Source organism: Mesoplodon mirus, assembly GCF_964341445.2.
Source record: "Mesoplodon mirus genome assembly, chromosome: 19".
Classification (NCBI taxonomy): Eukaryota; Metazoa; Chordata; class Mammalia; order Artiodactyla; family Ziphiidae; genus Mesoplodon; species Mesoplodon mirus.
In genome coordinates this window covers 13538567-13562348 of record NC_138995.1, presented here as the reverse complement: position 1 = coordinate 13562348, position 23782 = coordinate 13538567, and the positions used below count along the sequence as shown (strand labels likewise).

At 49.0% G+C, this 23782-nt stretch overlaps 1 protein-coding gene and 1 long non-coding RNA gene across 8 annotated transcripts in view; both read left to right on the top strand.

The window, feature by feature from the left end:
• The window catches only part of ST3GAL2 (ST3 beta-galactoside alpha-2,3-sialyltransferase 2), a 42914-nt gene extending 31768 nt beyond the window's left edge, over nt 1-11146 (top strand). For all 6 annotated transcript variants that reach the window (XM_082608260.1, XM_082608256.1, XM_082608257.1 and 3 more), the window contains 6 exons: nt 226-1621; nt 3950-4143; nt 7501-7680; nt 9275-9320; nt 9594-9713; nt 10555-11146. In XM_082608260.1, the coding sequence (XP_082464386.1) occupies nt 1283-1621; nt 3950-4143; nt 7501-7680; nt 9275-9320; nt 9594-9713; nt 10555-10728 (1053 nt within the window). In that variant the 5' untranslated portion in view covers nt 226-1282 and the 3' untranslated portion in view covers nt 10729-11146. The remainder of the gene's footprint in view (nt 1-225; nt 1622-3949; nt 4144-7500; nt 7681-9274; nt 9321-9593; nt 9714-10554) is intronic.
• A 2058-nt stretch (nt 11147-13204) lies between these two features.
• LOC309795668 lies at nt 13205-23709 on the top strand. Of its 2 annotated transcripts, none has more exons than XR_014292308.1 (3): nt 13205-14080; nt 14415-14568; nt 23426-23709. It is a non-coding gene; the product is annotated as an uncharacterized lncRNA (long non-coding RNA). The 2 variants fall into 2 exon arrangements; XR_014292309.1 differs by having other exon boundaries at nt 13205-14194.
• Nucleotides 23710-23782: the final 73 nt, after the last annotated feature.

Genomic DNA, 23782 nt, shown 5'->3' with positions numbered 1-23782 from the left:
AGGGTGGTGGGCTAATCTGGTCTTTAGAGGCCCGAGTTAAGGAGAGCAGAGTGATGCTATCTGCAGTTAGAGGGAAGAGCCCTTTCTCTTGTCCACCCTTCAGTTAAGTGGGCATCTCCTCTACTGCCAGCTCTGGCCCCTCTGGGACTTGGGGGCAGGGCTGGGGGAGAGCACGTGTGCATGTGCGATCTGTCTGCACATTATTTTTCCTTTCTGCAATTTCAGAGTCATGCTGCAGCAGCCTGGCGCCTGACGAATGAGGGGAGCCTGCCAGGGGGTTACTGCTAGCACAAGGCAGGACAGAGGCCTCAGGGGAGCGGAGATGGGCAGAGCAGCCTCCAAGCCGGGGCCAGCAGCACCAAGACGGAGGCCTGGGCCCTGGCCTGGAGCTCGGTTCACACTCGCTCGGCTGACCCTGATGGCATTCGAAGCAACACCCTGCTGAGAAGCGGCTGTTCCCAGGCCCCAGAGGACCTCAGAGCAGGAGCCGGAGTTTGACCACCCCTACACAACTGCAGTTGGGGCTGCGACTGTCGGGGGAAGGGGCTGGCGTCTCGGATGGGAAGTAGAAGGGCAGAACCTAACGCCAGGAGGATCTTGGTCTCTGAAGAGTTTGCTGGAACCCACAGAGCTTCCTGGGTTTCTTCTCTCTGGATTGGGGCTTGGTTCCCTCTCCTCCCCTGGCAGAGGGGTTGGGCCCTGAGGGCCAGCTGAGAGAGGGAAGACTCTTAAATGAAATTCAGGCTGCTTGAAGCCCATGTGCTCTCTGCTGTGATTGGGGTTCAAGGGCTTCCCTGCTGCAGGGGACGAGGGGCCGCCTCGGCATCTGCTCATGAGCCACAAGGACCCCGAATGCTCCAGACTGGATCGTTTCAAGCCGCCAAAGAGGGGGACCCCCAGAGCTGGCAGCCAGCAACCCCAAGGGACTAGAGGGCTGGGATGGACTGACCTCCCCCTTGCCAGGGCTCCGGGAGAAGCAGAGCCTCTGTGGCCCAGCTAGTGACGGAGAGACCCAATGAAGCCATAAGCAGGGCCAGGCGGCTCAGGGAAAGGGGGGCCACTGCTGCCGACGTGCTTTCTCCTGACGCTGAGGGAGGGCGTGGCGTGGGACCTCTGCCCCGTCCCCTCCTTGGTTGGCACTTGCCCATATGCCATTTGCGCGTGGGGCCAGAACAAGCAGGCGACGCTGTGGCTGGCCCATCAGCGGGCTGGGAAAGGAGCGGCCACGGTGACACCCACCTGACTGCCGGGCTGAGGCCCCGGCTCCCCGGGGTGCCGAGCCATGAAGTGCTCCCTGCGGGTGTGGTTCCTCTCCGTGGCCTTCCTGCTGGTGTTCATCATGTCACTGCTGTTCACCTACTCCCACCACAGCATGGCCACCCTGCCCTACCTGGACTCGGGCGCCCTGGACGGGACCCACCGGGTGAAGCTGGTGCCCGGCTACACCGGCCTTCAGCGCCTCAGCAAGGAGGGGCCTGCCGGCAAGAGCTGTGCCTGTCGCCGCTGCATGGGCGACGCCGGCACATCTGAGTGGTTTGATAGCCACTTCAACAGCAACATTTCCCCGGTCTGGACCCGCGAGAACATGGACCTGCCCCCAGAGGTCCAGAGGTGGTGGATGGTGAGAAAGCTGTGGCCCTTCCTGCCTCCTCTCTGGGGGTCTGTCCCCCCGTTTGGGAGTCACCCTTAGAGCCCCCTCTTGGATTGGGGCTGTCTGTCTTCTGGCCCCCAGAGCCTTGACAAAATGTGAGGCTCACTGGACCAGAGCCAGCTCCTAGGATCACAGATTGTGAAGCGGGGAGCGAGCTTTGCCTGGAAGGGAAGAGAACTAATATTTTCTAGTGCCTGTAGCGGCCAAACATAGACCAGAGATGCCTTGCTGGGCCAGGGAGGTGAAATAGATAGGAGAAACAGGTTCCCCAGGGAGAAGATGGCGAGAAGTGAGCATGGCATCAGGAAGAAGGCCTGCCCTTTATAAAGGAGGCAGCGGCTCAGCTCCAGTGATGGTTGCTATGCAGCCAGTATCCTAATTTGTAAATATTTGCTCAGAATAATTTGAAACACCATGCCACTCATTTGGTTCCTTCCAATTGCTGGAAAAGCCTTTCTTCTGGGTTGGGATAGGAAAGCATCAGCAACTCCTCTGGGGCCTAAGGGAGGTGACGGGGAGGGGATGGGGGGACAGGTGTGCCCAAGCCTCCCCTCTCTTCCAGATCCTGTCACCTTGCTGCTGCTTTAGCTCCCTTCACCTTGTCCCTGTCATCTCTGGAGCGTCACTGCCTAGGCTTTGCCAGGGCCATCTGGTTGCCACACATGTCAGAGGTGGAACAGCATCAGTACTTGACCCAGGGGGGCCTGCAGGCTGCAGGCATTTCCTGCTGGGGGACTTGGGAGGCAGCTCATGGTCCCTGGTTTCCCCAGCTGGCAAATGGGGAGGGTGATGACTCTCCCTTTTTCTCACAGTTAGGACAGCTGTGAGGATGAGCTCTTGCAATCAGGCTTATCAGAGCAGCTCAGAGATCCTGCTTCCCAGCCCGGACTGTCAGAGTCCCTAAGGATGGGGAGTGTACAGAGCAGGAGTCACCAGGAGCCCCACACACCCTTCGCATGACAGCCTGGAGCCCTTGAAGGGTCCTGCCCGTTGCTCATAGTCACACCCTTCATTTTACGGGGAAGATCGAGGTTCAGAGAGTGCCCCGGGCTTGCCTTGGTCGTAGGTCTCAGTGGTGGCCACGAACGGCCAGAACAGGCCTCTGGGCAGGGGTGGACCGAGAGGCAGGCCAGGCCCCCTGCTCACGGGGGTGGAACTCAGGGCTGTTTAAGCCCCAGAAGCCACCTCTCTGCTGCTCCCCACAGCCACCCTCTTTTGCTGTGAACTTAGAAATTCTTGTCTCAGGGCTAAGCTGCTTCTCCACACTGAGTTCATGTTCTTGTGCTCAGAGAAGAGGCAGAGAAGCAGGCCCACCCATCCCCTCCATGCATTCTGTCCCCTGAGCAGCTCCTGCTTAGCCGCAAACCCGCAGCGTTACCGCTCGGACCACAGAGCATTTTAAAGCCCTTACAGATGGTGGCCCAGGGGCCGAATCCAGCTCACTCAATGTTTTTAAACTATTTGCATGAGTTACCATCATTTAGGAATCAGGATATTTCACATGACATCTGTTTTTTCAGCTTCTCTTGAAAAACCAGAAAATCTGATCCTCTGGGCTGACAATCCCACAAGGCAACAATTGGTTGAAGTCACCCCTTTTCGATGGGAGCTCCTGTTGGCTATAGGCCCCACCTGCCTCTTCACTCCTGCATGTTACCTGCCTGGCACTATAGGCGTTTAAGTGCTGCCCTGGCCTCATTTCATGGTCTCTTGCATCACTGGTGGTGGGAGGTGCGGGGGACCGGTTTCATTCCAGCTGTTCTGACTTTGTAAGAGTATCTGTGCCTCTTTGCCTTTTCCCCAGGGCTCAGGGCTCCTGATATCCTGTGGATCTTGCCTGGAGTTTCAGGCTGAGTCCCAGGGGCGCCCCCTGCAGGCTGCTTGGGAATAAGCCCCTGAAGCTCCCCGGGGCTTTCCACGTTAACTGCACCTCAAAATGACTCTTGAGACTCAGAGCTGCCCCGAGAGGACAGCAGAGCAGGGGCCTCTCTGCTTCGCGGCACAGGCCTGCAGATCCCTGGAGAAGGTGTTGACTAGCACCTTGACCCCCAAGCCCAACCAGTACCTTAGAGCTACTCCCGAAAGCAGGGCCCTCCCTGGTCTGGTCTCGGTAGGGAGACTGCGCTGTTGTTGAACAAGGGGAGGGTCCTTACAGCTCAGGGAGGACTTCCGCCCCCTGACAGCCCGGGTAGGAGGCCTGCGCTGCTTGGACCCTGGAGGGTGAGGGCAGGGAGGGAGCAGGTGGGAGTCCCCTCCCGATCACACCCCTCCTGCTTTCTTCTCCCCTCCCCTCCCCAGATGTTGCAGCCCCAGTTCAAGTCACACAACACCAACGAGGTGCTGGAGAAGCTGTTCCAGATAGTACCAGGCGAGAACCCCTACCGTTTCCGGGACCCCCGCCGGTGCCGGCGCTGTGCTGTGGTGGGGAACTCGGGCAACCTGCGGGGCTCTGGCTACGGGCCGGATGTGGACGGGCACAACTTCATCATGAGGTAAGTCCCAGGGAGCTCAAGGCTGGACCCAGGACCGGCCTCCAGGAGGGGGCCCTGGCCTCCTTGGCCTTGTCCGGCGGCGTAGGAGCGGCCAGCTGCCGGGGGTGCTGTGACAGAGGCTCAAATCTCTCACTTGTGTTTGTCGGGGTGGATGAGGAGGCAGAACTGTCATTCTGAACTTTGCTTGAGGCCCGCGCTCAGCTTCCAACTCTGAATGCCTCTGTAAAGAGCTGAAACTAGACTCCTGGCTGATGTCTTGTGAAAACTCCCCCCAGAGGCCCTTTCACCTGCCTGGTCCCTTTTAGCAGTTGGGCCGGGAGTGTGGGCCCCAAACTAGTGTCTTGCTTAATAGCCACAGGTGATGCCTCTGGCAGAGGAGGGGCGTCCTAGGCAGAAAAAGGAGCTGTCGGTGCCTGCTTTGGGCTCCCATCCCTTACCTTTACCTCATAGCATTTCGATTGTGCAGGGGCTCATTCATTCTACAGACATCTGTGCCCAGCGTTGAGGAACAGAGAAGGGCCGGGAGGGCACTCATTCCAGACGAAGACAGGAGCAGGGAGCCCAAGTGTGAGCAGGGACAAGAGGTAGATTTGTGACCCGGACATGGGCTGCTCATTCTGCTTCTGAACTTCCTTGTTTTCTGACTTACCTCCCTAGACTTGCGGCAGGAAATGCCACAGTGGGGATCCTTCCATCCCACTCCTTGGTGGAGGAAGAGCCCTAAGAGTAAAGATACTGAAAATGCCCAGTTTTCACTAAGCATCTCTTTAAGATGAGCACTGCAGAAAGACCAGGTTTCCCAGGAGGCAGGGGGAAGGGCTTTGTCTTAGAAACTGTTGCTGTCTCCATAGCAACACCAAGGCAGCAATATGTCTCTGAGGCTTTCAACATTCCTTGCAGAACCTTTCTCATGTTGAGAATGGTTGAGGGGTGGGGGGAGAGGGGGATGCTAGGCCAAATCCAGGCACCCACAGCCACCAGCTGAGAAACATCATCCCCATTAAGGCTTCCTCTCCAGCTGCTCTGTTCCTGCTCACAGACCCCAGGGCTGTCATGGCAGAGGCAGATCCAGACTGTGGCTTTGGTGACAATAGGACCAATGCTGTGTGTGGAGCTGTAGCAGTCCCAGCAAACTGTTATTAATGAATGGGAAAAGTACTTCTCATCCCCTCTAGGAGACAGTATTTCTGAATCCTAAAGACCAAGACATCAGAGGAGTACCCAGACGGCAGGCAGACTGGCAGTTCTAAAGAAATGGATTTGGGAGAAGAGAGGCAGGATCTTAATCCCTGTTCGGGGGCCAGAGCACAGCTGGTACTGCAGGAAAGTTTCTAGGCTTCTGCTTGAAGCAGACTGCAGCTGAAGTGGCTGAGAACAAAGACTCACTCTCTAGTTCCAAATCAGGCCACTCCTGGTTTCCCAGCCCAAAGTACCCTCCAGTCCCTCAAGGGAAGGGAACCAGAGAGGCATGAGGTACAGCACATCGACCAGTGCGGGGGGCGGGGGGCAGGCATCCTGGACACACTGTCACCACATCATGCCATCAATGGGAGATGGGCAGAAGGGAGCCAGTAGGGGGACCCCTGTGACACAGGGCCCAGCTAGGGGGTGCTGGCCACTTTATGGACAGGGAACGTTCGAACGGGCATAAAAAGCTGGGAGAGCACATGGAGGAGACTTTGCTCCCTCTCTCCCAGATCCCTGTGTCCCCAGTGGAGGCCCAGGTTACAGTCACCCGCCTAGGTGGTATGATTCTGAATTGGGATCCACACAAGATAGGAATGTCCTCAGAATGCGTCACAACAGAAAAGGCCAACAGTTTTGTGTTTAAAGCTGGATCACTTGTTTTTAAGATGCTCACCAAAAAAAAAGGGAGCTTTGATCCTGTTTTGCACCACTTGAAAGGAGTTAGAAGCCTTCTTGGTGTGTCACAGCCCGGGGAATGGGCAGGGGGGAGATTGCTCTGGGGTTCCAGGTCCTTCTAAGACAGCAGAGGAGAGACAGCTCCACACTGCACGTCTGCCCGGGACAGCTGAGGGCGGGCTCTGTGAGAACGCAGGCATCCCTCTTGGCCTTGGAGTGGAAAGGGAGACAAGAACTTAAAGTGCAGGGACAGGGTGGCTGAGACGGGCAGAACTGAGCCATCCGCCCGGGGGCCGAAGGGGTGCTTCAGCTTCTTGTCTTGCTTCCATGTCTTCTAGGAAAGAGGACAGAACAGCCAGGTGAGCTGTAAGCTGTGAAAGGCTGTCTTTTCTTTAAAAAAAAATTATAAAAGTAATATGTGCTTGTTATTGGGAAAAAAAAAAACCAGAAATGTACGCACTAAAAAGTGAATTATCCAGGACTTCCCTGGTGGCGCAGTGGTTAAGAATCCGCCTGCCCATGCAGGGGACATGGGTTTGAGCCCTGGGCTGGGAAGATCCCACATGCCATGGAGCAACTAAGCCCGTGCGCCACAACTACTGAGCCTGTGCTCTAGAGCCCACGAGCCACAACTGCTGAGCCCACGTGCCACAACTACTGAAGCCCGCGCACCTAGAGCCTGTGCTCCACAACAAGAGAAGCCACCACAGTGAGAAGCCAGCGCACCGCAGCAAAGAGTAGCCCCCGCTCACCGCAACTAGAGAAAGCCTGCACGCAGCAACAAAGACCCAACGCAGCTAAAAATGAAACATACTTTTAAAAAGTGAATTATCCCATTCCCTAAGAGTAACCATTGTTAAAATGTTAATACTCTTCCACTTTTTTTCTATTCATTTACAAAAGTTAGTTTTTATTCTTCCTCCCTTCCCTCCTTCCTTCATTCCTTCCTTTCTTCCTTCCTTTCTCTCTCTCTCTCTCTCCCCCCTCTCCTTCTATCCTTTCTTTTTCTTTTTTTTCTTTCACAAAAAATGGAATCACACTATCTAATTTTCAGTTTTCCTTTTCTGTGTTGTAATTTCCTCTGACTGCACAGGTATTCAAAAGATATGTGTTAAAAGGAAAGAAGTGAGATTCCTCACGCCACTTGGTTTTTTTCACTCAATAGCTCTAGGACGTATTTCTTACCAGCACATGTAAATCTACTTTGTTCATTCTGATGACTACATGCTATTCTGTTACATGAATGTACCAAAATGTATTAACCAGTTCTCTATTGTTTGATTGGTTTTCCTTTTCACTATTGTAAATAATACTGCAGTGGATATCCTTTGCACACTTATGCAGCCATTTTTATAGGATAAATTTTAAGAATGGAATTGCTGGGTAAGTGCACACCTATTTACATGTTTGATGGCCAGCAACAACTGTCCTCTAAAACTCTTGTACCAGTTTTCCACAGTGGTGTCTTCTCATGCCACCCTCTTGTCCCTTCAGGATGAATCAGGCGCCAACCGTGGGCTTTGAGCAGGATGTCGGCAGCCGAACCACCCACCATTTCATGTACCCCGAGAGTGCCAAGAACCTGCCCGCCAACGTCAGCTTCGTGCTGGTGCCCTTCAAAGCCCTGGACCTACTGTGGATCGCCAGCGCCCTGTCCACGGGGCAGATCCGATTGTGAGCTCCTCTGCTGGCTAGAAGTGGGATATGGGTGACAGGCCCACCTTGGGAGGAGTTGTCCAGGGAACGGATCTTAGAATTCCTTTAATTGAATATTTTGGCCAAGAGGGGCAGGTGAGGAGAGAAGCAGTGGTAGGGAGGGCCCAAAACGGTGGTTAGCCGAGGCCACAGCTTGTTTTGGGTCACTCCCTGCATGGTGGCAGCCAGCACACTGATGGTAGAAAGGTGGAGAAGGACACTTTTCCAGATCTCCTTTCTAGGAGGTAGCTTCCACTGTGGGAGCTCTGCCTTCTGAGAACTTTCTTTGGAGGCAGTTGCCCAATCACAGCTGGGAACCTCAGGAAATTCAATTCACCAAGTAGTTTTTTTTTAACAGCTTTATTGAGATATAATTCACATACCATACAATTCACACATTGAAGATGTACAGTTCAGGGGCTTTTAGTATGTCTACAGAGTTGTGTAACCATCACCACAATTAATTTTAGAATACATGCATGTTCTAAAGATGAAGATAATCTGAAGGTACTCCTGTACCCCTTAGCCATCTCCCCCACTCCCTCCTCCCTGCCCCAGCCCTAGGCAACCACTAATCTACTCTCTGTCTCACCAAGGTTTGTGTGTGTGTGTAAAAATGTATGCGTGTAACAAAATACACCCTTTTAACCACACAGTTCATTAGCATTAAGTACATTCACATGGCTGGGCAAACCTCACCACAGCCCATCTCCGGAACTTTTTCATTATCTCAAATGAAAACTCTGTACACACTAAACAGTAACTCCCCATTCCCCCCTCCCACCAGCCTCTGATAACCACTATTCTTTCTGTTTCTATGATTTGACTATTCTAGGTACTTCATACAAGTGGAATGATACAGTGTTTGTCCTTTTGCGTCTGGCTTATTTCAGTAGCATAATGTTTTCAAGGTTCATTCATGTTGTAGCCTGTGTCAGGATTTCATCCCTTTTAAAGGCTGCATAGTATTCTAGTGTATGGATATACCAGATTTGTTGATCCATTCATCTGTCAATGGACAATTGGATTGTTGCCACCTTTTGCCTGTTGTCACCACGTATTTTTTAGACACGGAAGTATAAGTATAAAGTATAAAGTTTTCTGACTTTATCTTACGTTTGCGAGTCATAAGGGCTAAAATAAGTGCTGTAGAGTTTAAGTCCCATGGATACTCAGAAATGGGAGTGTAGGTTACAGGCACCATGGCTGACTAATAGGGAAGGAGGGCTTTGTGCCAAATATGAGGAGAGTAGCAAGAGGGCTATTGTGGGCAGAGGTAAGAGCACAAACATGGTGGGTGTGAGATGATCACAGCAGAGCCTTGTGGGAAGAAAAGTTGGGTCTGGGTTATGGAAGGCCCCAGTGCTTGTCTAAAACATCTTTATTTCATCTTGAAGGACATAGGGAGCCACTGAAGGTTTCTGAGCAAGGAACTGCAGTGATGTGCTATGGGACAGCAGTCTGGAAGCAGGGGAGCCTGTCGTGAGGCTGTCATCACTTGGGCCTCAGTGGGAGAAAAGGCATCCCTGGGTCCACGGATCCATCTCAGTGTTATTTTTCTTTCTGCTTTCAGCACCTATGCCCCAGTGAAGTCCTTCCTTCGAGTGGACAAAGAAAAGGTAAGTTTCCTCCTCCCCCTTCTTCATCCCCACCCCAGAGGAAACAGTGCAGACCGGCCTTGTGGTTCAGATACCCCCCAAAACCCTTCTAGAACCTTCAGAGTCCCCATCTGCTGGTATGCCTGACCCCACACAGAGGCTGCGGGAACCAGAGAACCCTGATGAACAGGTCCACTGGCAAGCATGGAGGGACCGGCAAAAGCTGCTCAGAGCCTGGCCTGAGCCTCCAGGCCCCAGAAGCCCTCATGTGCTCATTCCATCTTCTCCTCCCAGGTCCAGATCTACAACCCAGCCTTCTTCAAGTACATCCACGACAGGTGGACAGAGCATCATGGGCGGTACCCTTCCACTGGGATGCTGGTACTCTTCTTTGCTCTGCATGTGTGTGATGAGGTGGGTAGTTGATAAAATAGCGGGACTCATAGACGAGAGGGAGTCAGCCCTTGTCGGGGCTTAGCAGTGCCTCAAGGGGAATGTGTTTTTGCAGGAAAAAACAAAGTGGCTTTCATTCCCCCAATTTCTAGGTTGTAAGGTATAGATCTGCATTTCCCAGACTTAACTACTTTCATGATTTTACCAAGTCTGAAACCATTTCATTGAAACGTTAAATTTAAAAAGGAAATTGAATACTACTACCATAATTGATATTACTTGCCATAAACAATAAGCATAAACGTAAATGGAATGGAAACAACGTAGTTAAGTTTCAGCAGGATGGTGTCTTCCACAGCTGTGGACCCCAGGCCTACTGTGTTAAAAATGTAGGTTAGTCATTCAAGGAGACCATCTCTCTAGCAGGGGGAGCTACTGTGCCATACACGGTAGTGTTCATGCCCAGCACACCCACTTTTGCCAGTAAACTCTTCAGTGTATGGTACTGGGTACTTGACCAGCTTTCAATAAAAGTACTCCATTAAATTAAAAAAAAACAGTTAGCAAGGGTTAGAGAGCTGTCACGGACTAGCCCCAAACTGAGGTGTTCTTGATGTAATCAGAGGGTGGTTGGAAGGAGAACCGGAAGGGAGCAGCAGTCTCCCTCTGGGACAGTGTCCTTAGCTTCAGGGCTGGGTGTTCCCGGTCTAACCGCGCGCTGTAAATTGATGAGCTGCCGGCCTCTGGCTGGGGGCGGCTCGTCGCGGCTCCCCTCTCCTTCCGCACCACGACCCGAGGCTCTCCCGCGCCCTCTGCTCCCTGGTCCCCGACTTGGGGTGACCCGCGCCGCCCTCCCCCGCAGGTGAACGTGTACGGGTTCGGGGCCGACAGCCGGGGCAACTGGCACCACTACTGGGAGAATAACCGGTACGCGGGCGAGTTCCGGAAGACGGGCGTGCATGACGCCGACTTCGAGGCCCACATCATCGACATGCTGGCCAAGGCCAGCAAGATCGCGGTCTACCGAGGGAACTGAGCCAGACCCAGCCGTGACTCTTCCGGCCCTACCGCGAGGCGCCGGGAAGCGCTCCAGCCGGGACTCAGGGTCAGCCCGGGGGTGGTGGCCTAAGCGCGGGCGCGGCGCCCTATTGGGCGTCAGCAGGCAATCGGGAGCGACGCCGCCGCAGTTGGACTAATCATGCTTCAGTCTAGCGAGCGCCGGCTATCCTCCGCCAATCACGAGACTCTGGGCGCTGCCTGGGCCTAGCATCAATCAGCGCTGCCACTGGCCGGAGCCTCTGTTTCTCCCAGCCAATCATGCGACTCAAGGAGAACTTCCGGCGCTGGGGCCCGTCTCCTCCAATCAATGGCCTTCGGAGGCGGGCCGGCGGCCGATCAATCCCCACTCCCGTATGCTTTTGGGTAGGATTTTATCGATATTTCACGCTTTCAAAGTTTGTTCCGGCCCCAAGAAGTACTTTCCTCAGGCTCGGCCGGAGGCGGCTCAGTCGCCGGCCGGCCTGACCCCGCAGGGGGCGCGGAGGAGGAAACGGTGGGGAAGGTGCGGGACAGTAGCGGCCCGGCCTCCCCTTCCCGGGGGTCCCTCGTGGCCTCGGGGCGGGCGGAGGGGCGTTCGCGGAGGCTTTCGGGTGGTCGGCGGGTGGTCAGGTGGTTTCCAAGGAGCGCGTTTTTCCCCAGGGGAAAAGTTAGAGCCCTCCCAAACCGCTCTGGACCTCCGAGAGAACTAGACCCTACATTTCCTTTATTGGTCAGGCGCAGATGGGTGAGTGCAAACCCACCAAAGAAGTGCGGTGAGAATCCAGAGGGTACGTGGGTCCCCTCCTCCTGCCTCCTCCCCTCCCGCCTTTGGCCACCCTATGGAATGGCCTTTCTGACCATGGCATTTAGTGTCTCACCAGAAAACTAGAATTGTTTTCACGTCTTGCTGGGGGCGGAATTCACTTAGGGCTTAACTCTGGAACACAGGTGTAAGAATAGGGCAGGAGACAAGGAAGCCCCGTCACATCAGATGTAAGGTACACTCACGAGTACCCTCGGTCCCTGTTGTTCGCCCACAACCTTTTTAAAGTGTCTCTCCCTAGGCCCTGGGCCCCCTCCCCAGCCTACTTGTTGCTCTATCTGGGGGAAAAAAAAAATCAAAACTTGCCCTGTGATTGGGGCACTGCTGCTCCCCGCCCTTCCCCCTTTGTCTGGCTTTAGGGAGAGGGAGCAACACGTAGGAAAGAAGGCTGGAGATGCTTTGGGCTCATGATTTAGCTAATCTGAAGTTATTAGGGGTGGCTGGCCAACAGATTCTTTGCAAATAGTAAGCTGGCCATGCAAATAGCTGGGGAGGAGTAGACTTGCCCCTGCATGCCTCCTCCCCTGCCCACACATCCCTTCCCCCTTGCTCACCTGCTGCCTTTTTCCTCTAACCCACTTTCCATTTCCAGCTCTAGAAGGGCTGCGAAGCTAACAACCAGAGGTTACAGCTGGAAGCTACTTGCATGACTGAACCCAGCTTAAGTCCCTAGAGGAGGCTGCTGAAGGTGTTCTCACCTTTCAAGGTTGGGGAAGTGAAAGGGCTTCTGTGAAGCTTCCAAACCACTAAAAGGATCCCCCTTCCCAACAGTGACGAACACAAAAAGCACCCTTTTTTCTTGGTGAGTTGATACCACCCGGCAGCCTCCTGGCCATTGGTGTAGTTCCTGCAGCTGGCTGGGGGAACAGTAGCCAGCAGGGGAGTGTATTAGAGGGTTAGGGCAAGGCACTGGGCACCCCCAAAAGTTAATATATTGAGAACTTAGCTTGAGTCTGTCCCTTCCCAATTCCAGAAGTAGGAGGAGTAAAGAATGCGGGTGGGTTAGGGGGGCCTTTAGCGGAACGCCTCTCTCACCACCTCCCGCTGTCATTGTAGAGTCAAGGTACCAGGTATTCTTGCCAGTCTCATCTCAGTGCTTCCTGAAGAGGCTCTTTTGAGTGTTTCAAAGATGAAAAAACAATGCAATATGCCAAACAGTATTGAGCAGAATAATTTATTTCTTTTCTGTTCCTTTTTCTCCTTTTGTTTGGATTTTGTTTTGTTTAAAACATTAATAAATCCCCATTCTGGAAGAGGTAGGTCCCAGCATCCGGCCCAGATCTTCTTTTCTACAACAATTATTTAAACAAATGTTGTTTTATTTTCTGCCCTTTCTCTTTCTGAATTAAAAAGAGCAAAGAAACTATATAGTCGTTTGTTTGTTCTGAAATGTGTTTGCTGGTGAAAAGGTGTATCTGTCAGTGGGAAGTTGTGATCACGTAATGGCTAAGACTGTTGTGGGTGGATGTGAAGAGGGGAGGGCACGACTCCCACCCTTTCCTTATACGTGAGGCTTCCCAACCCCCAGCTGCCAGCTATGCCTTCTGGGAAGGTGGCCTTCACCACTGTCCTTCAGGGCCCCTGAGTCGATCAGCAGGGCAGACACTGTCCACTGCAAGGCGCCAGCACAGCATGCAGATCCAGCAGGCACCAAGATGGGGCTTTCCCCCCCTCCTTTTCCAGGTTCTGTGGAACTTACCATGATGCCATAGGTGTGGGTGGGCAGGGAATTGGCAGAATGGTAGGAGCTGGTGCCACAGGGCTCTGTGGTAACTGCCTGTGCTGTTAACTGGGCTGTCTGGACCCACTCAAGCCCACTTCCATCATGCAACGGAATGCCACTGAATGTACAGTTTTATAGTCTGGTGGATCAGATAATGTGGGCCTCACGATGGATCTCTCTTAGAGTCTGTAGTCACTTGGTGTCCTGCAATCCAGTTTCTGTCAATGCTCAAGAGCAAGCCCAGAGTTGCTTTTCAAATGGAGAATACTTTTTGGTGGAGGAGGGCGTAGGTCTTTTTCTAAAACCCTAGGACTCTGGGCTGTAATTCTCTTATTTGGAGTTACCGTAGGCTGCATATGACATCTCTCTGCCACAGACCCTCTCCAATAGCATTTGGTTGGCTGAGTGCTAAGGTCCAGCGTCCAGATGACGTGCACATAGCCTGGGCTTCCGAGAATTGTTTCTTATCTGGGCCCCAGTCTTATGGGTTGTGGGTCACCACACTTTGTGGGAGCAGCACTCCAGATGTTGTACCTGTTACCTCCAGAATCAGGAGTCTCACCAAATCATGTGTCTTTTTTTTTTTTTTTTTAATGTTGGCCAAGGACTGTGTTGCTTTGATTCAGCAAAGATATCCCATCTGGAACCATAGGTTAGCATTGCCGCTTGTTTACCTTTGCAATAAGCTACTGTCAGTCTCCATGATTCAGATGGTGAGTGAATGAAACGAGGAAGAAGTCACCCACCCTTCCATAGCTCACTTTGGATAGCAGCACCAATCTCTGCAAATCCTGCTGGAATGTGGTATTGAGTTTGACTTACCATGTTGGAGATAGTTCCAGGGACTTCTATTAGGCCCATCCCATCATAATCACCTTCCCTCCACGGGTCTGGTTGTCAATATGGTGATTTTGCCAGGTAGTAAATATCTCTCTTTCCTTTTGAAACTAAGGAAATTACCTTAAAATGGGTCTGTGGTCTCATTGGACCCACCATTAAATGGACTTGGACCAGAGCTCCATCTATCATTAGGCATAGTAAGCTCCAACTCTCATAATAAGGTGGACTACGTTGGCATGTGGGTCTTAGAGCCAGTGTCTGATAACTCCTGATGGTCTGGGTATTTCCCTTTCCCCAGTGCACTGTCACTCCAGGAAATAGGTTCCTCTGGAAAAGCTTGGGGGATGAGCCACACTACATACCTGCTACATCAGAGAATAGTTCCTCAAAGGACCCTGAGATCGCCTTGAAAAAGATTCCAGGCATGTGACCGGATTTGGTCTGGGAACTGGGTAAGAAGCCAAAAATTCCCATCACTGTGACTCAGGTTTCTTCTCGGCACTCCTAGAATGTTCCCTCCCGTACACATCAAGCTGTACCTTAGTAGGCTGCCCAGCATCTGTTTTACTTCTGGGGACCTTAATGGTCGATTAACTGTTGTCCCAAATGTTTATAGGTCAGAACTCTAATTGCCAAACTGGATTGTTGTGGTAAATGTGCCTCCCTGTGTCAGGTGGGGAGGCACGGCTTTCTCGTCTTTGTCAGACTGAGATCCATTCTTTTCTGACCCTCACATAACAGCCACCAGAATTCTTTAAAGATGGTGCCCCAATCACTACTACATTAAAAAAATTTTTTATTGAAGTATAGTTGATTTATAATATTGTGTTAATTTCTGCTATACAGCAAAGTGATTCAGTTATACATATATATTCTTTTTTAAAAATTTTTTGTTTTTTGGCTGCTTTTGGGTCTTTGTTACTGTGCATGGGCTTTCTCTAGTTGCAGTGAGTGGGGGCTACTCTTCATTGCGGTGCACGGGCTTCTCATTGCGGAGCATGGGCTCTAGGCACATGGGCTCAGTAGTTGTGGCACACTTGCTTAGTTGCTCCGTGGCATGTGGGATCTTCCCGGACCAGGGCTTGAACCTGTGTCCCCTGCATTGGCAGGCGGATTCTCAACCACTACGACACCAGGGAAGCCCTACATATATATTCTTGTTCATATTCTTTTCCATTATGATTTATCACAGGATATTGAATATAGTTCCCTGTACTATACAGTAGGACCTTGTTGTTTATCCATTCTATATATATAATAGTTCGTACCTGCTAATCCTGAACTCCCAATCCTTCCTTCCTCCCACCCCACCTCCCCCTTGGCAACCACAAGTCTGTTCTCTACGTCTGTGAGTCTGTTTCTGTTTCGTAGATATGTTCATTTTTGTCACATTGTAGCTTCCACATATAAGTGATATCATACGGTATATGTCTTGCTCTTTCTTTTTTTTTTTTTTTTTTTTTTTTTTTTTTTGCGGTACGCGGGCCTCTCACTGTTGTGGCCTCTCCCGTTGCCGAGCACAGGCTCCGGACGCGCAGCTCAGCAGCCATGGCTCACGGGCCTAGCCACTCCGCGGCATGTGGGATCTTCCCAGACGGGGGCATGAACCCACGTCCCCTGCATCGGCAGGCGGGCTCTCAACCACTGCGCCACCAGGGTAGCCCTGTCTTGCTCTTTCTGATTTACTTCACTTAGTATGATAATCTCTAGTTGCATCCATGTTGCTGCAAATGGCATTATTTCATTCTTTTTCGTGGCTGAGTAATATTCCACTGTATGTACCACATTTTCTTTATCCATTCATCTGTCGATGGAGATTCAGGTTGTTTCCAGGTCTTGGCTATTGTAAATAGTGCTGCTCTGAAGCATAGAGGTGCATGACTAATACATTTTTTTTTTAAAGACATTGTTTTGAAATGATGGGGTTTTTAAAAATTTTTGTTTTTTGGCTGCATTGGGTCTTCGTTGCTGCATGCGGACTTTCTCTAGTTGTGGCAAGTGGGCGCTACTCTTCGTTGCAGTGCAACGAAGGCTTCGTTGCAGCCTTCTCATTGCAGTGGCTTCTCTTGTTGCAGAGCATGGGCTCTAGAGCGTGCAGGCTTCAGTAGTTGCGGCATGTGGGCTCAGTAGTTGCGGGATGTGGGCTCAGTATTTGCAGCATGCAGGCTCTAGAGTGCAGGCTCAGTAGTTGTGGCTCACGGGCTCTAGAGCACAGGCTCAGTAGTTGTGGCGCATGGGCTTAGTTACTCTGCGGCATGTAGGATCTTCCCGGACCAGGTATCGAACCCGTGTTGCCTGCATTGGCAGGTGGATTCTCAACCACTGCGCCACCAGGGAAGTCCCCCGACTAATATATTTTTTGTTTGTTTGTTGCGGAGCACAGGCTCCGGACGCGCAGGCTCAGCGGCCATGGCTCACGGGCCCAGCCGCTCCGCGGCATGCGGGATCCTCCCGCACTGGGGCACGAACCTCTGTCCCCTGCATTGGCAGGTGGACTCTCAACCACTGTGCCACCAGGGAAGCCCCTGACTAATACATTTTTAAATTAATTTTTTAAAACTATTTTTGTTGTGGGATATAATGCATAAACAGAAAAGAGCATAAGAATAAATGTACAAAAATATATAGCTTCATGAATTATTATTTTTTAAAAGCTCCATAATGGACATTTATTTCGTAAAGCAAAGATGGAATATTATATAATACATATAGATTATAGATTATAAATAGATAGAATTATATAATTCCTGTGGTAAAGGAAAAGCAATTTCCACTGGCATTTGGATATCAAAATGGACTGAAGAAAAAAGAGGTGATTGAACATGTTATATGGAAGAACTGGAAAAGCTAGAATTTTATTTTTCCAGCTTTATTGAGATACAATTGACATAGAAATTTATATATGTATATAAGGTATACACATAGTGATTTTATGTGTGTGTATATTGCAAAATGATTACCACAATAAGATTAGTTAACACATCACATCATATAGTTAAAATATTTGTGTGTGTGATGAGAACTTTCAATATCTACTCTCTTAGCAACTTTCAAACATACAGTAAAATATTGTTAACTGTAATCACCACACTGTACATTACATCCCCAGAGCTTATTTATCTTGTAACTAGAAGTTTATACCTTTTGACCACCTTCACCCGTTCCCCCACCCTGGCAAGCACCAATCTGCTCTCTGTTTCTGTGAATTTAGTTTTTTTAGGTTCCATGTAAAAGTGAGACCATACAGTATTTGTCTTTCTCCATCTGACTTATTTCAGTTAGCATAATGCCCTCAGTGTCCATCCATGTTGTTGCAAAAGGCAGGATTTCCTTTTTTATGGCTGAATATTTCATTGTGTATATGTGCCCGACATTTTCTTTATTAATTCATCTGTTGATGGACATTTAGATTATTTCCATGTCTTGGCTATTGTAAATAATGCTGCAGTGAACATGGGGGTGTAGATGTCTCTTCAAGACAGTGATTTTATTCTTTTGGATGTGTACCCAGAAGTGGAATTGTCGGATCATATGGTAGTTCTATATGCACATGCAAAAGAATGAAACTGGACCCCTATCTCACACCACTCAAAAAAATTAACTCCAAATGGATTAAACTTAAATGTAAAACCTGAAACCAAAATATATAAAGAACTCATATAACTCAATAGCAAAAAAACCCCAATCTGATTAAAAAATAGGCAGATATGAATATCTCCAATGAAGACATACAGATGGTCACCAGGTACATGAAAAGATATGCAACATCATTAATCATCAGGGAAATGCAAATCAAAGCCATAATGAGATATCACCACACTCCTGTTAGAACAGCTGTTATCAGAAAGACAAGAGATAACAAGCGCTGGTGAGGATGTGGAACAAAGGGAACCCTTGTGCCCTGTTGGGGGAAATTGAAATTGATGCAGCCACTATGAAAAACAGTATGGCGGTTCCTTAATTTAAGATGAACACTCATGTAGCCACCACTCAGGTTGTGCAAGCACCCCAGAGGCCTCCCTGTTCCATCTTCCTTGCCAAGCACAGCCCCCTTCCTTCCCCTGAAGGTGACCACCACCCTGTCAAGTGACATTCCATATTCACTTGAGTATTTCTGGATACTCAATTCTCTTTCATTAGTCTGATTACCTAGACCCAAGTCTGCATGGAAATTTGGTTTATAATAGAGATGGTCTCTCAAATCACTTAGGAAAAGATGGTTATTTAAATAAATTTTATTGGGATAACTAGATAACCATCTGGAAAAAGATGAAATTAGATCCATAGCCTAAACCATTCACTAAAATGCCAAGTGAACAGAGCTAAATGTTAAAAATAAAACCCTAAAAGTAGTAGTTCTTTGATATATTCAAACAGAATATTATCAGCTTTGTAGCTGGTTTTTGGATTGGAATTTTTTTCATGCTCTATATAGTTCCCTGTATTACTAAAAATTGGAGATTTTTCATTCATTTTTCTGTGTGTTCCAAACATTTTGTTAAATTCCCTCTTCCAGTGTAACTGCTTCCATTTTATTTGTCCATGTGAGTTTATACCTTTTTCCTTCCTTCCCTATAAATTCAGTGAGCTCTTGGAAAGGAAAGTTAGGTAAGTGTGGTGTTTAATCACATACTAGCAGACACCTTTTTCTTCCTCTGTTTTCCTCTGTCTCCACAGAGCTGATTTTTTGTGGTTGTTTATTTAACCCTTCTCTGTCATGATGGAGGCTTTTAAAATAATTGGGAATTGGAAATTGTTCTCTCCTCTGAAATAGTGGATCAAGAAGCTGCTTGGGAATTTTGTGTACCTAGATGGAGCATATCTATGATCTGGGTTGACCTTAGGGTGATGGGACAGGGAACCAGCCGTTCCAAGGCAGGGAGGGTGGTCAGGATAAGCTAGGTTGTGCTACAGTAACAAACACCCTTCAAACTCGCAGTGGCTTAAAACAACAAAATTTGTTTCTCACTCAAGCCACTTTTCCATCACGGGCTGTGCTCATCATGGTCACTCTGGGACCCAGACAGAAAGGAGTGCCGTCTGTGGTGGATCTGTTGTTTCAGGGCCAGGAAAAGAGTATCTGGTGAGCCACAGGCTGACTCTGAATGCTTCTGTCAAGAAGTTCACATTTCCTTGATGTCAGAGAAGTCCCACGTCCATGCCTCAGGCTAGCAGGGATGCGTGTTCCTCTGGAAGAGGCACCATGTTTGAGTGAGCAGTAATACAGTCTGAACACAGAGGGCTCTTTGGAGAGAAACATTTCGATTTATGGCCTGACCAGGGGTGGTGGATACACACTTGGCTGGCACTCTGGCTGGATGCTAGAGGAAGGGCAGGAAGCAATTAAATATTTTACCCATCAGAGGAATGAACGGCTGAGGGCTGCCATTCAGCAGGCAAGGAACTGCTGCCTGTGACATATTTGGCAAAGTAGGAAAACATCATTTCTGGCTTGGTGAGGGGAAGGGTGAAATCCTAAAACACTTTAAAAAATCAAATTATTCCTTTCTGAGTGAATTAGGAATCAATGCTCCTTGTCACTACCCTTCCAGAAAAATCACAGCTTCTGCGGTGAGTTTGTCTGTGTGACAACTAACGCACAAAAATGCAAGATGGCCCCTCCCCTTACACTTGCTGAACTGTGGGTATCAGGACCAGCCTGCTCCCCGAGAATATAGAAACAACACCTTTCATCTAACAACTGTTTCTGCTCCTGAGAATAATACAGGCTCTTTCTGGCAACATGGCTTCTCTCCAGGGAGAAGGCTTGGTGACGTAGAAAGAACATATGGTGTCTGCATTCAGAAGGATCTGAGTTCAATCCTTCTTTTGCTATGAGGTAACTTTGCCTTTTCTTTCTATAAACTTAAAACTGTTCTAAAAAAAATCAATTCTATTAAAAAAAAAAAAACCCACTCTTTTCAATGGAAAGAGTCAGGGGAAAGTGTCCAGAAGAGCCAACCAATCAGAAACATCCAGTTTAGAGTTTATGGGAGCAAGAAATAGTTTTATTGTGTGAATCTACTGAAATTCGGTTGTGTTCTTATTCTTGTCCTTAAAGTGAGAGTATAATTAGGATTTAAAATCTAGGATTCCCATTTATTGAGTTTATTTCAATGACTAGCTTTCTCATTTCTAAAATTTCTAATCTTGTTTTATTTCTGCCCAGTGGTATGCTGGTAAACTGTCTCTGAAAACAAACTAAAACCCCTGATTTATAGTGTTGCTGATTTCTGTGGTATAAATATTCCCAGCACAGCCAGTTTCAATCTGCCAGTGATTTACCAGCCAGCTTGTGTGAGTTTCAGCACACCACTGCTCTGTCCAAATTTACTTCATAGTTTCTTGCTCTTTTCAGTGAAATGTAATCATTTCGCTTTCTCTTTGAGCATCCAAACATACTTTAAGCGTTTTATGAGGCCATTCCATAAAATAAATTTTATTTGGGGTAAATTTGATACCTTTTTTTTTAAGTATAGTTGATTTACAATATTAGTTTCAGGTGTACAACACAGTGATTCAATGTTTTTATAGATCATACTCCATTTAAAGTATTTCCCTGTGCTGTACAATATATCCTGGCTGCTTATTTATGTTATACCTAGTAGTTTGTATCTCTTAATCCCATACCCTTATCTTGCCCCTCCCCACCCTCCCTCTATTGTTTGCGTCTTTCTTTGCATTCAATTTCTTCTCTCCCCACAATCCACAGGTGGGTTTGCTTTTTAAAAATTATTTATTTATTTATTTTGGCTGCATTGGGTCTTCGTTGCTGCGTGCAGGCTTTCTCTAGTTGCAGCAAGCCGGGGCTACTCTTCGTTGCGGTGAGCAGGCTTCTCATTGTGGTGGCTTCTCTTGTTGCAGAGCACGGGCTCTAGGCGCGCAGGCTCAGTAGTTGTGGCTTGCGGGCTCTAGACCACAGGCTCAGTAGTTGTGGCTCACGGACTTAGTTGCTCCGCGGCATGTGGGATCCTCCCGGACCAGGGCTTGAACCCGTGTACCCTGAATTGGCAGGCGGATTCTTAACCGCTGTGCCACCAGGGAAGCCCCACAGGTGGATTTAGCAATTGGCTCCATCCAGCTCCCCGCCGCTCTCGCCCTTATTCTAGAGCCAGGTGTGCTGATTCAGTGAGATCAGAGGATATCAGACCAGGCAGGCAGTTGACAGGATGGTGTGGGTTACCGGTTGCAGGGGGATCCGCATCCTCCTGTCTCCTTTCTGGGCCTGCGTCTTGATGAAAGTCTCTGTCCAGCTGGTGTGCAGGCGAAGCTCCAATCCAGCGCCCTCCAAGCGACGAGGCTGCCTTGAGTTCTGGTCTTGTGTGCAGCGCTTCGCTTCCCGGCCCCTCTGCTGAGCGGGACCTAACAGCCTGCAGCCGCTCGGTCCCCGGACGGGAGCCCAGCAAGCTTTGGCTTCAGCCCTGCTCGCAGCTTTGCATTTTTCCCCATTACTGGTCCACAGAAGTATTCATCTCGTTTTTCAGGTCGGGCGATGTTTTGTTTTCTAGTTTTACCTTTTCTGTATCACTATTGTGTTTTGGGGTCAAAGTGGGTGTCACTTATCTGGAATGCTGGCACTGCACATGACCTCCTCTCCCTCTTTGCCTGTCTCCCGAGCACCCCTCGCACTGCTTCCTCTCTACCCCACCTCGCCTTGTCCCGGCCTCTCTGGAAACTTGCTCCACTTCTCGCTCCCACTTTTCTTCTCAGAACCCCTTCCCGCACCAGTGGCTTGCATGCGCCCCCGACACACCTGCAGTCACCGTACCTGCTGCACCCCCAGGACAATCAGTCTCACTTTCTCTCACACCCGATCCCAGCTGGACCCTGTCGCTCAGTCTTGGCTCCAGCCCACACACCCACTCACCCGCAGGTAACCGTAATCACTCACAGCAAATCAGGCAGGCAAAACGACACTTCAAAACCTACAAAAACATGAGTAAATAATTTATAATACTGAGATGGGGAAAAGTTTTCTAGCCATGACATGAAATCCAGATTTCTTAATAATGAAGTCTGAGCAATATTAAACTTTTTGTTGTTGTTGTTGTTTAACATCTTTATTGGAGTGTGATTGCTTTACAATGGTTAGTTTCTGCTGTATAACAAAGTGAATCAGCTCTACATATGCATATATCCCCGTTATCTCCTCCCTCTTGCGTCTCCCTCCCTCCCACCCTCCCTATCCCACTCCTCTAGGTGGTCACATAGCACTGAGCTGATCTCCCTGTGCTATGCGGCTGCTTCCCACTAGCTGTTTTACATTTGGTAGTTTATGTTATGTCCATGCCACTCTCTCATTTCGTCCCAGCTTACCCTTCTCCCTCCCCGTGTCCTTAATTCCATTCTCCACATCTGCGTCTTTATTCCTGTCCTACCCCTAGGTTCTTCAGAATTGAATTTTTTTTGTTTAGATTCCATATATATGTGTTAGCATACGGTATTTCTTTTTCTCTTTCTGACTTACTTCACTCTGTGTGACAGACTCTAGGTCCATCCACCTCACTACAGGTAACTCAATTTCGTTTCTTTTTATGGCTGAGTAATATGCCACTGTATATATGTGCCACATCTTTATCCATTCATCTGTCGATGGACACTTAGGTTGCTTCCGTGTCCTGCCTATTGTAAATAGAGCTGCAGTGAACATTGTGGTACATGACTCTTTGAATTATGGTTTTCTCCGGGCATATGCCCAGTAATGCGATTGCTGGGTCGTATGGTAGTTCTTTTTTTTAGTTGTTTTAAGGAACCTCCATACTGTTCTCCATAGTGGCTGCATCAGTTTACATTACCACCAACAGAGCAAGAGGGTTCCCTTTTCTCCACACCCTCTCCAGCATTGTTTATAGACTTTTTAATGATGGCCATTCTGACCAATATTAAACTTTTGTGCAGTATTAAGAAAAAATGATTTTGTAAAGACAAACAAAAAGGAAAACGTCCACCACTCAAGACAGTCTAATTTTCCTAAAATAGAAAGGTGGCTAAAATTCAATGAAGACTAACAAGCCAGTAGCAAAATGGTGAGATAGGAATGGGCAACACACCAAAACAGAAAATACGAATACCAATAAACTGAAAATTTTCCAATCACTAAATTAAAAAAAAAAAGCAGTTATATAATCTATTTTTGCTACTCAGACTGGCAATTTAAAAAATTGATAATAGAGGGGGTTGGTAAGCACGTACTAGGTATCTTTGTTATCACTGCAATAACAAAAAGTGGTAAAAACTTCTCGGCAGGCTATATTAACAATGTGTTAAATGTTAAGGGTCCCCACTCTGACCCAACAACTCTACTTCCAGGTATACATCCTGAGTGAGTCTCAGCTGGGCTCAGAGAGGAGCGGGACTGGTATTTTCACCGTGGGCAGCAACACAGTGGAAGCCCCCATGTGCCTATCACTAGGAGCCATGATGTAATGCTGAGGCAGCTACACACTGGAAATATGCTTGTTGAGAGTGAGGCACATCCATGTCACATGTCCAAGATACACGGGTAAGTGAAAAGGCAGGTTGCACAAGAGCGTGAGTAGAATGTTCATTTTTGTAAAAGAAAAGTGGGGTGATATATGCAAACAGAAGGCAATATATTGAATGTTCACCAAGCTGCTAGCAATGGTGATCCCAGAGAGGTGGGGATGAGCACTTACACTTTATATA